The 12,836-nt window shown below is 50.0% G+C and overlaps 1 protein-coding gene across 2 annotated transcripts in view; it reads right to left on the bottom strand.

Annotated features, from left to right (window-relative positions):
* The window catches only part of HSPA12A (heat shock protein family A (Hsp70) member 12A), a 119,306-nt gene that overhangs the window by 16,228 nt on the left and 90,242 nt on the right, over positions 1–12,836 (bottom strand). For both annotated transcript variants that reach the window (XM_040991768.1, XM_040991769.1), the window contains 3 exons: positions 5,416–5,501; positions 4,228–4,355; positions 631–817 (listed from right to left, as the gene is read on the bottom strand). In XM_040991768.1, coding sequence (XP_040847702.1) covers positions 631–817; positions 4,228–4,355; positions 5,416–5,501 — 401 coding nt within the window. The remainder of the gene's footprint in view (positions 1–630; positions 818–4,227; positions 4,356–5,415; positions 5,502–12,836) is intronic.

Here is a 12,836-nt window from a genome sequence, read left to right as displayed (position 1 = left end):
AAGTTATGGAAAAGTCAAGCAACTTGAATCAAATCTCTTGATGGCACCAGGGGCAGCTAACACCCAGGCTGCCTGGTCTCACATGTTGTGTGTTAAATACGACCACCACCCTGCCATCTAGGTAACAGCAGCTAACGATAATTGATCACCCTGAACAAAAAGTCTCCACTTGTCTAGAATGCTTTAGGGCAGGGCAGCCATGCGACTTAGACATGCTACTGAGCACAACTTGCTGGGAACAGAACTAAGACAGTGCTGAGTCTCCAGCTGCTGTGTTAAGCTGCCCTCACCACACAGGAGATGGATGTGTACTTGTCACTGGCTGTTGACTCCAAAGTGGTCAGTAAGCAGCCGCTGCCCTGAGCCCCTCAAACACTCCAGTTCACTTACTCCTTCAGGATCCCTTCATCTCCCAACAATCCAGTAACTGGACAGGATCCCTAGCACCTGATGCCAGGCCCATACTGATTGGTCAGTTTCCATGGTGAATGAATAGCTTTTGAACATCTCCATGGGAAAGCACTGTGTGGTCCAGGGTGTTTCCAAACTCAATATCAATGAATTCTCAATATCAATGAATGAGTAATCAGAAGGCCCCTTGTGATGCCAAGCTGGAATCCCCCAACTCACCCCAGTGGTGTGCAGCTTCATCTTAAACTTCTCCAGGTACAGCCATTGCTTGGCCTCATTGGGATCCAGGTCATGGTAGAAGTCCCTGGCGGCGTACCCAAAGCTGTGGAACTTCCTCTCAGGGGTCAGCAAGATGGTGGTGGGCGTCTTCTGGTTGGATACCCCTGGGTCGCCTCCCTCCCATCGCCTGCCACCAAGGGAAATGCCAGTTCAAATGGTACAGAGTTGAGTACTTCCTGTATGTACAGTTGCTATACATGTGCATGCTCAGAGGGTTGAGTACAGACCAAGACGCAACTTTCATTAAAAAGAGAAACAAGGCCAGCATTGTGGTGTAGTAAGTTGAGTCCAGCTGCAATGCCAGCATCCCATATGGGTACCAATTCACATCCTGGCTATTCCACTTCCAATCCAGTTCCTGACTAATGTGCCTGGGAACACAGTGGAAGATCAATTGGTCCAAGTCCTTGGGCCTCTCCACTCACGTGGAGGACCCAGAAGAAGCTCCTGGCTTTGGACTGGTCCAGCTCTGGCTGGTATGGCCATTTGGAGAGTGAACCATCAGATGGACAATTTCTCTCTCTCTCTCTCTGTAAACACTTCTTTTAAAAATAAACACATCATGTAAATAAAAACATGAGAAACACGGGTTCTTGATCAGTACAAAGTCTGCCTTTATCTTTCCTCCTCGGAGTTCACTAAGCACCCACTGAGAGCAGGTGACACTGAGATGAAGCCCTGATGTTCCTACCCCCAAATAACTCATCTCCCAGAAGGTAAACATGAGTATGCTTTTGTTTTTAATGTCCACATACCCAATAGTAGGTACAGAGCTGGCTTTGCCACAGACGCACAAAGACCAACACTGTCCATTGGAAATGGGGCCCTAGGGAAAAGGCTCAAAGAGTGGGAGAAGCTGAAGATACCAGCCAACGGTGGGTGGGTGGGGGCAGTGGCATGGAGGAGGCAGGCTCAGGAGACCTGAAGAAGTATAGGCCAGCTGGACCTTGAAGAAGGGGAGGACACTCCCAGTTGCTCAGAGGCAGGCAAGCACAAGGCATGCATAATGGATGCTAATGGGACTGTGCTGGAGAAGCCCATGTAAGTGAAAGGCAATTGAGTGATTAGGAAGAACAGGACATGAGATTGGAAATGGGGCTGGAATCTGGCCAAGGAGACTCCTGGGAATTTAGAGAGAGTTAATCCATGAGGAATGGGAAGCCACCGGCAGTTTTAAAGCAGGAATATGACAGAACTGGGTTTACTGTTCATGAGCACACGTGAGACTAGATGTGGGGGAGCTGGAGTGGGAAGTCAGGCTCCTCTGGAGGTCAGGTCTGGCTTGGGAGTGGAGGTGACAGGGTCACAGGAAGACAGGCAGGGACAGAGGGCTGCAGAGAGAGCACTAAGCCAGCTGGCCTGGCTGCAGCAGAGAACAGGAGTCCAGGGACCTCGGGACCCGGTTAGCCTAGAGGAGACAACACCCATCCCAGAACAGAATACTCATACAGCATTGACTTCTGGAGTGGGACGGGGAGAAATCCCTCCTTAGAGCAGTGACAGCCACAGCCACAACACAGGCTGGACATGGAGAGATGAAGTGAGGAGGGCCAAGCTGGAGGGGAGCCAGAAGAAGGAGAAAGACAAGCAGAGGTGACGAAGCAGGTGCAGGGGCAAAGTCGGGCCACGGAGATGCTACTCTCCTTTTTGGGGGGAGGGGAGAAGGTCAGAAAGAAAGGCAGGAGACAGGGAGGCTGCTGGCTGGCCAGGACAATGACTCAATGCTTCCCCTCTCCTTTGGGGTCACTGCAGAGAAGACAAGGCTGCCAAAAGCCAGGCCACTGTCTCCCCAGCCGTGCCCTGGCCTGGCCTAGCCACGTGACCTCTGTGAGCAGCCTCAGGTGGAGACACAGAGTGGAAGGGAGGGAGAAGAGCCCTTCCCCTCATCCCGTGGGGCAGTGACAGCATTCCCGGCTGAACTCACACCTGCTCCCAAGGCCAGTCAGCCAGCACCAGCACTGCCCAGATGGCACACTGGGAGATTTGCTGCTCCCACGGGTCTGGTCTCCTTTGTGGCCCATCCCACAGACACACTCCATCAGGATGCAGGCTCCTGCTCCAGGGGCCTGAGTCCCCAGGATGACCTCACACAGACAGCGGCACAGTCCCCCGCCAGGCAGCAGAGCACACACCGCCTATCAAGTGGACTCATCATTAGCACAAGAGTGACATTTTCAATAGTTAATGACCCCTGAGTCTTTTTCCTTCACATTTGTATTCCTTCGTTCTTACTGAAATAGAAAACATTGAGCTATCCAAGTCATACCTTTGCCAATCTGGCTCACAGTTATGTTAATATATTCTGATGGGAATGAAAAGAAGGATGAGCCAGTCTTCCCCCCTCCCATCTCTGCAGCAAATCCTCCTCCTGAGCAAGGCTCCCTCTTCTCCATTCCGCTTGCCTGGCTGCATTTCTTAGAATAGCCACACGGGGCGCTGGCTCTAGCCTTTTCCCTTCTGGCTCCCCATCTCAATCAGGATGGATCCCTGCTGCTGGCTGGCTGACCGGCAGTAGAAGCAGGAGTTGTGGGGAAGCCGGGTGGGGTTCACTGGCAGCAGAAGTCCCTACTAGAACTAGCTTCCCAGGATTTCCTGATGAGATGAGACCAAAAGCTCCTGGAGCCTCTTGGGATGTCAGCCTCACGCTAAGCCAGAACTAAACCAAAGCTGGGGGTGGTTTGTGCGGATGCATTTGCCATTTTATGCTCACTCAGTTGCAGGAAATGCAGAGCCAGCTACAGCATGTCTGCAGCCATGTCTGGGAGTGAGGAAGCAGGGGGCAGAAGGGGGTGTTCTGTGCTTCCCAAGCTGGGAGTGGCCACAGACTGGGTCACAGACCAAGAGCGGGAGGCATGGATCAAGACCTCAGGTATGGATGCTGTGGACCAGTGAGTGGACATGAGGGTCCACAGGCTGTTGAACACACCGGGGGGGAAGAAGGGAGCGACCCATCACAGCTGCATCCCCCAAGGCCCAGAGGCAGCTCTGCCTTTAGGGTTACTGGGCTGAGATCTGGGCCACACTCTCTCAGACCTGCTGCCTCTGGGTTAGAGAGTCATTCCCAGCTTCCCTCCACCTGGAGGAACCAGCACCTGCCCTGCTCAGTGCCCTGCTCCAAGCCCTTACTGGGCCTGAATTTGCATTATACCCAGGGACACAGGTGCTGCCACTGTCTCCAGCCCACAGACAGGGAAGCAAAGTTCCACGGGCTTAGTGGGATCAGCACTCCCCCAAGGCCAAATGTTAGAGTCTGAGTCAGCACCCGGGTCACCTACATTACTGGTGCCCTACAGGTGGGTACCCCTTGCCCCAGCTACCCTCTAAAATCACCTGGCCATGCTGCCCCTGCCCAGATGCCACACAGCAGAGTGAAAACAGTGCTGCTCACACCCAGAACCCGGGGCAGGACTCAAAAACGGTTGGCCAACATGGTGCCATTGGTTTGAGCTGGACAAGAACCCAGAATCTTTCCAGACTAGAGAGAGCATATGTGCAGTCCAGGCTCCAGCCACCTGGCGGGCTGGCCACAATTCTCACCTCATCACATGAATGCACTCTGGCTCCTTGGTGAAGCTGTAGGCATAGCCGCTTGATGTGGTCCCAAAGTCAATGGCCACCACCACGAGAAACACCTGCTGCTCCGAGACGCTGGAGTCCGTGTCATTCTGCAGATACACAGTGAGACACTAGGGGAGCAGGCAGCTGGGGGAGCTAAGGCAGGCTCGCAGCAGGATGCCCCAGGGGTTCCCACCTGGCCAGCTCTGCACCCAGAGCAGATGGAGGAGCTCCCATATCCCCATTGACATTTACCACATGACAGCCCTGCACAGAAGATGAGATGAGACACTCCTGGCATGAGGACCACAGCCTATGAGCAAGGGCATCTGCCTGCCCAAGGTGCCCATCAGCAACCATGGACACATGTAACCAATTACAGAGATGCCAGCATCAGGGCTGGGTCCCCTGATGCTCCCTGCGTGGCACAGACTGCCCAGGCTGGGGTAGGGAGGGGAGAGGGAGTTTCCCAGGATGCAGGACTTTAGGTACAGAATCCAGGCAATTCTAGAAAGAACAGAACAAACCGCCTCACCTCGGCCCAGCTTCACCCCAGGCCAGCCAGCTGGTGGTGGCGCCCAACTCCTCCATGGCATCCTCCTTGTGGATCTGAGCCACCCCGACAAGGTTGTCCCTTCCCACCAGGCCTTCTCCCTGTGTGGCTACCTCGCCCCACGGAGCAGAAGCTCCTAGTATCCATCTTTCCAAGCAGACTGGGGACAGTAAATGAAGCCCATTTTCCACCCCCTCTCACTGCCAGCAAAGCCCTGTCCAGGTCTCCTCCTCGCCAGGGTGGACATGCCAGAGCTGTCGCATAGCCACAGGCTTCTGGACTCAGCTGTCCCTGCAGCCACAGAAATCTCTGGTCTCAGTGATTCACCAGTCCAAAACAGCTGCTATCTTCCAAGAGCAGAGCTGGCAGTCTCTGAGCCCTGGATCCCCAAGAGCTGCTCCCATCCACACCATCAGCTTATGTCCCCAACCCAGGGCCATGGCTCTAGAAGCACCTGCCAACCCCAACCCCCCAGCCCCACCCCAGAAGCTATTTCAGGCCCAGAGCCAGGAAGGGGCTGGGCCAGGCGTTCATGGCAGTTGTCATCAGCTCAGTTTCATCCCCAGCTCAGCATTCCCCCAAAGCATCAGCTCAGCACACACATACACATTTCTTACCACAATGTGGGACGGAGACAGGGGCGTTATTCCTGTGTCTCCAAGACTCCGGGCTGGAGAGGAGTATGCAGAGGTGGGAGCCGTTTCTACAAGAAAAGACAGAACACTTGCTTGAGAAAGGGCAGGGGTGGCCCATGGAACAAAGTAGGGTCTGGGGATGGGGGCCTTTACTTTTATAAGTACCACAGCTTCTGGAAGCTAATCCACCCCATGTGGGGGGGGGGTCTGGGCAGCAGCCCCGTGTATTAGGCGTGTGGCACTTGGCCCCATGAGATACTCCTTTTTTCCCTGGGACCACAGGGCCTTGCATCACATGTTACCCTCTATGTGCAATTCTGCTCGGTCCCCAAATCCCCCAGCTCTCAGGATCCCCGGCCCACTCAGCAGAAGCCAGAGTCCCTGGGCCTGTGCATGTTTTCTTGGAAGTCTCCACAGCCCAGTGGGGTGTGGGAAACTCTCCCCAGCAGGAATGTCCCTCACCCTCCCTGCCTGATGCAGAAGGCTCTACCCCACTGTGAGGAACTCATGCCATTTCTGTGATCCTGTGGGTTCTCAATAAGCAGCAAGGGCAATCACAGCAAATATACAGCTGGATCAGCACCCCTGGCCCCAGAGAACAGGACATGTCATCAAGCAGAGAGGGGCCAACAGCACAGCAGTATCGCCCATGTCCTGTTGCCTGCCCAAGTCTGTAGACAGTGACATGTGTTCTGGGGCCTCCCCAGAGTCCACTGGCTCAGGTCACACCCCCAGGGAAAAGCCACACTTGCCCTACACAGTGCTGGAAAGCTGCAGAGTATTCCCTCTGCCTATTGCCCAGGACTGAGACGGGGCCCCTAGCTGCCCAAATAAGGAGTATACACTCCTACAGCAGAGAGGATGCCCAGATGCTGGGTACCAAGGAACATAAGGCACTAGCTGAGATGCTCTCTGCCTACTGCTCCATCTTGTGCATAGCTAACATCTGGTCTGGTAGGAAGAGGGGAACAGGTCATTTTTCTCAAACATGAGAGAGAGGGCTGTCTGCTCCTGGGGAAGCCCTAGCAGGGCTCCTGGTGCCTGTTCTGCTGAGCTCCCTCTGGGTCAGACTAGGTAGGGAAAAACTCAGGTAACATTATTAAAGCGGCAGCCCAAGTGGGGTGGAGCAAATCCTGGAAGAATGAATGCCTAGGCACATGTCTCTCTGTGGGCTCACAGACTCTCCTCCCGGGGAGGCTCCAGCACAGCCTGAGTCACTAGAAGAATGCAAGCCAAATCCCCATGGAGGTAGCACTTCACACTTGCTAGAATGCCTGTTTAAAAATCTGAAAAGGACAAGTGCTGGCATTAGTGTGCTGGTATTGGGGAAATAAGGTGGTGCAGCTGCTGTGGAAGACAGTCTGGCAATTCCTCAAAAAGTTAAACCAAGTATTACTGCATGATCCAGTGGTTCAACTCATACTTGCTTTCCCCCAAAGAATTGGAAACTGGGACTCAAAGATACTTATATATTAATGTTCATCTCAGCATTACTCCCAACGACCCAGGTGTCCATTGGTAAAATGAACAAATGAAATGTGAGAGAAAGCATTCCATTATTAAGAGCAGTGGCATTCTAACATGTGCTAGCCCATGGAAATCACATTCTAACAGGCTACCAGGTGGATGGACCTAGAAAACATTATTCTAGGTGAAATAACTGAACATGTAAAGACAAGCATCCTATTATTCTACTTCTGTGAAAAATCCAAATAGGCAAATTCATAGCTTAGCTCAGAGGGAACAGGGGCAAAAATGGGTAGGGATAAGGAGTTATTGTTTAATGGGTGCAAAGTTTCTATCTGGGATGATGAAATAGACAGTGGTGGTGGTTGTATAACATTGTCAAGTGCACTTCCTATCCCCAGACAATACAGTTTACAGTGGCTAGAAAAGCAAATCTTTAAACATTTTTGTTGTTGTTTTATGATTTATTTACTTGAAAAGTAAAGTAACACAGAGAGAGGGAGAGACAGAAAGAAAAAGCTCTTGTATCTGAGTTCACTCCCCAAATGACTGCAACAGCCAGGGTTGGTCCAAACCAAAGCCAGGAACTCAGAACACCATTTGGGTTTCCCACATAGGAGGTAGGAGCCCAAGCACTTGGGCCATCCTCTGCCGCCTTCCCAGGCACATCAGCAGGGAGCTGGATGGGATGTGAAGCAACAAGGACTCAAACCAACACCCTGAAAGGGGATGTCAGTACTGCAAGCTAAGCTTATCCTACTGCACACAATGTCAGCAACTCGGAAATTTTACACAAAGTTGTTACCATAATAAGAAATAGTCACAAAAAGCACAACTTGCTCCTCTGGGAGAGGATATCATTTCTGATTCCTTTTCCCATCCATGGCTCAATGCACTTGAAAAGAACAGGGAGACATGAACTTAGTTCCAAGGCGAGCTTCTCTGCTCAACACGACCATCCTGGCTAACCTCACAGCGTAAGGGCAACCTGCTTGGTAAAAGCCAGAGGATGCTGTCTCTCCAATGGGACGCAGCCAGATGGTCCATCAGTCTGTTTGTGGGAGACCTGTCCTGCCTGCGACCCCTCAGGCAGCCTGCAGGGAGATGTCTTCCAGCACCAGGAACCGCCCTCTCCCCTTCTGCTACCTGAAGGCCTGAAGCCATGCTTGCACAGAAGGTCTTGGAAGACACCAAATGTCTAATTGCCCAGAAAATCCGGTGTTGGCAATTAGCAAACAAGCTATTATCTCCAGACAAACCACCCCCCGCAGCTGCTTGATCCTGATTATCCCATCACTCAGCCCTTCTCGAAGCATGCCCTGTGTTGTCCCACTGACTTCCAACATGGCCTGAGTAGCGCCATACGCTGAACACATGCCTTGGGCCCTCAGGGGACTCCAGGGTTCTCTGAGGACAAGAAGTAAGGATTTCCTGGTTCTTCCTGTATCTCCCACCCCACTGCTCCCAGGTCAGTACTAAACAAATCATTCTACTGGCAGGCCTGCAGGCAGTTGAACTTCATGTACTTTCTACATCAGAGATTAAATCCAACAAATTATTCACTGACTAAAAATTCATCTGCATAGAAACCGTGCAGGAGTGCCATTTTTATATAGAAACTTGTGCTTCATATACACACATGTCTCTATACTTCACCAGTAATCCTCTACTTGGCTATTGAGGATGTCAAAGTGGTACTCAAACATTCTTGGGGAAAAGAGTAAGGGGAAATTGACTCCGCTTCCTGCGGGAAACAGAAGTTAAAATTCTGGGGTGCTGGAGTCCCAAGAAGGCTGGACACTTTGTGTTCCATAGCTGAATGATCGGGAATGAACATAAAAGGGCCAGTGGACTGTTATCTGTAAGCATGTGCCTGCTAGAAGCCAATAGTCAACAGCAGAGATGCGATGCATGGACTACCAACTAGTACAAAGTATGTGCTTGCTGTCACTCATGCCCAGGCCATCGTCCACAGGCAGAAACACCAAACGTCACTCGTTGTGATCCTGTGGCTGTTGCTTCTCCAAAGTACATCTCCTGGGGTTCCCAATCCTCTGATCCGGCATGGCAGTGAACAGGTGAAGTCGGGCATACCGGCAATGCAAGAGAAGATTGAACCAAAAGCTCGACGAGGATAGCAGGTTTGGTAGCACAAGTGCCAAGAAACACAGCTGAATAAAAAAGAATTCAGAGCCAGCTATGCAGGTAGAAAAGGATGACAGCTAAAAAAAGAGATGAAAGAAAAACACATCCACAGCCAAAATGGTCAAGGGCAGAGCAGAAGGATTGGGGAGTTCTAATACCTGCTCCTGCGTGGCAGCGAGATTACATAAAGACCACTCACGGCATTTTCCCTTCAAACACCGCTGTCCCAGTGTCTCATAACAACACAGAGAGATTGCAAGGCTCCACGTCACAGATCCAGAAAAACAGAGGTCACTCCAAAAATACAAAGCCATGGTTAAGCTGGGGCAGGGGCAGGGGGATAGACCCTGGAAATTTCTAGCCAACAGTCCTTCGTTATCTGGACTTATGGGTGATTCAGTGCCACTTCCACGGTGAGCATGCAATCATTTTCCATGTAATGCCTATAAAGCTAAGTTGATATATGGGCTTACATATTTAATCTTTAGTTTGAGATTCTGTCAACACCTGATGAGTTCTTCATTTTTAAAAATAACTTTTGCAGCCAAGAGAGGTATATAAATCCATGAAAATACTTTTGGCAGCCATGTAGGAGACAAATAAATGAAGGTAGCACCTACCCACCATATCGCCTGCCCCATGACTTTGTATCTAGTGCCCCAAACCCAGCAAGTGAGAACTGTCTTCGTCAGTGCAGTTGCTGACAATTCAAATGCAGGCATCCACAGGGCTGCTGCCATAAAAAGGCAAGACACAGAAAATGCAGACACGGTTTTAATCTGCTTCGGCTCTAATGGCTTTGATCAAAGCAGACATTCTTAAAATAAAAACTGGTCTTGATGGAAGCCCTCAAAGGCGGTGACAATTTATGAACGTGTCCGCTTCTCCTTCCCGCGGGGACGCTTAGTCAGCCAATGACCATGAGTAGAATTGCAGATTTTCAGAGACACACACAGCTGGTCCCGTTCCCCAAACACAACATTTTTAAAGGTGAGGACAGAGCCACTGGGGTTGACCACAAAGCTCCGGACTACTGTGTGTGTGACAAGTGGCTTCAGCTACAGTGACAGGCTAGCATCTCCAAGCAGTCCTTCTATCTTGGCTTTCAGTGGCATGCACCTGTCAAATGTATGCTCCACCTCCAAAGGATTTTTAAGATCTGGTCCTTATTATTTCAAAATGCAATCTAACTTTTTTCATTTCTTTTCTCCTGTTGGCTGGGAGATGACAGGTCTTTCTGGTAATTGTCTAAAATCAGGTGATTACAGAAAAGGCTCTCCTTTTTCTTTCCTCACACAGCCTTCCTGCAGTGTCATTTTTGAAAACTTATTCGCTCAAGGTCGTGTGTAGGTTACTGGCAAATATCTTTTAAGAAGGAAAATAAAAAATCTTTTATTACCCTCTGACAGGCTGTATGGCTAGCTGAACTAATGCATTATTACCGTAAACTGAGCTTCCATTTCAGTAAATAATTTATGTTTTTTTTTTTAATCACCATGGCTGATGTCTGGAGTAAATGGAAATTTTATTGGCATGAACAGGGAGACCATGTCACTACAAAGAACTGAGTATAAAATAACTATTCTCCAAATGCTAAATAATAATTATGGAAATGAGCTATTACCATGGCAGGCCTCAACACCAAGCCCGGGCCAAGAGGAAGCTGCCTTGTGCCCATTCTGATAGGACGGCATCTTCTAGCTGCCCCAGTCCTCTCCCTCTGCTTTCTCCCGGGAGAGTGGAATCCCAAGGTCATTGTGCCTCCAGATTGTCACAGGAGTGGCTCCATGTGCTTTCTCTTAACTGCAGGTTCATGCGCTGGTTCGTGGGCTTGTGTCTCTGCGTATCCTGGCAACTGCCAGAAGAGGTGAGATAAAACTTTCCACACCTAGAGGTTTCTGACTGATTTTCATGAATTGTGCTCAGTGGCTCTGCTACTCATGCTCACCAGCTATTGGCATTTGGAGAAGATTCATCAGGTCATCCCACACAAGGTGCCAAGATATCTCTGCCCACCTGGCTCCTACCCCACAGACTCTACTCAATGGGGTAGGGTCTTATCTTACTCCATCCTTGATCCCTCACTCCTGATATGTCATGGGCACTCAATAATAATGGACAGATGCATGGATGGAAGGGTGGGTTGTGGATGGATGGATGGATGGATGGATGGATGGATGGATGGATGGATGGTTGAATGGATGGAAGGGTGAGTGGTGGACGGATGGTTGGTTGGATGGATGGATGGATGGATGGATGGGTGAGTGGTGGACAGATGAATGGTTGGTTAGATGGATGGATGGATGGATGGATGGATGGGTGAGTGGTGGATAGATGGATAGATGGATACATGTGCAGAGGGTAGGTGAGGAGATAAACTGACGGATGAGTGGGTAGACTGATGGATGGATGGGTAGATGTGCCTAAAGGGAATCTCACTGAGTATCTGCAGACTTGGAGTGCCAGTGAGGTCCTTTCCAACTGAAACACCAACATGCTGGAGTCAGGATACTTGCAAAGTACATACTGAGTTGCATTCCACAATGCAGGATCAGCTCTCAATGACACCTAGATGTGCCTAGTAGTCCAGAGTTTTGTGGTCAATTCCACCTGTCTACCCACCTGTCTCACTACTTTTGCCAGGGGGACTACCATTGTGTCTATATTTCTGAGATGCCTTCCCTTCTCACTCCATCCCCAAGTCCTGGCACTCATCTTGGAAGGTGCAGACTCAGTGTCAGGTATTCAATTAGAGAAAACCCAGGCTCCATCTCAGCAGGGCCCCTTCTCAGGTACATGCCTATGAGTGAGCTGGTTAACTTTAATCAGCCTTAGTTGTCTTACCTGGAAAATGGGAGTGGGAGAGTGTATTATTGTAAATGTGAGGGTGGATGCTAATAGTGATGACATACACTGTAGGAGTGCTATAAGGAATAAATGAAATAATGCCAGTAAATTCCAGTGCATGGCAAGCACCCAATAAACCCACATGTCAATTGGGAGGATCAATGGGCTATCACTCAGCCTGCCCTGGAGCCCTCTGGACTCAGGGTTCTCTTTTCCGGGCCACAGTTAAATTTTCCTTTTCTATTAACAATACAAGGTCTGGTTCTCCATGTTTTGCAACTAAAAATTAACTTAAAGCTTCACAATATTGAACAAGTTACTGAACTTCTCTGTAGCTCAGTTTTTCTTACTTATTCAATGAGAACAACCTTACTCTCTATCCCCCACTTGTGAGAATCCAATTGGACAAGGCCTTACCAAGTGTGGCTACTCTTCCTTATACAGCATTCCTTGTCATCCTTACAGATGACCCAATGGTAGTACATACATAGCTATTCGCCCCAACAGACAGCACAGGAAACTGGGGCACAGAAAAGTTAAGTATCTTCCCAATTGCCCAACTCAAAGCACCCAATCCCAGTCCCAAACTCCTTCCCTCCAGCACATGCCAGTCCCGAGGTTCCAGGATGCTGTGGCTTGAATCTGTCCCACTGGCATCATACAGTGAAAGCCAAGCAGAAATTAAAGGGCCTTAGTGGGAGTGGAAGGGAAGAGTGCCTGCTAATGCGTGCAGGTTTATTTTGACAATGGTGTTCTGGAATTTGACAATGGTGATGGCTACACAATCTTGTGATTACCAGACACCACTGGAGTGTAGATTTCATCATGGGAACTTTAATATGTGAATTACATCTCAATCTTAACAATTAAAGAAGTGCTAAGAAAAAGTCTGTCATCGTGCTTGCCCCAGGCAACATGGCTTTCCTCTCTAAGAATGGATATCT

The sequence above is a fragment of the Ochotona curzoniae genome, unplaced genomic scaffold (assembly GCF_017591425.1).
Source record: "Ochotona curzoniae isolate NIBS_2020 unplaced genomic scaffold, NIBS_Ocur_1.0 contig_66, whole genome shotgun sequence".
Taxonomy (NCBI): domain Eukaryota; kingdom Metazoa; phylum Chordata; class Mammalia; order Lagomorpha; family Ochotonidae; genus Ochotona; species Ochotona curzoniae.
This window is presented reverse-complemented; position numbering and strand designations above follow the sequence as displayed.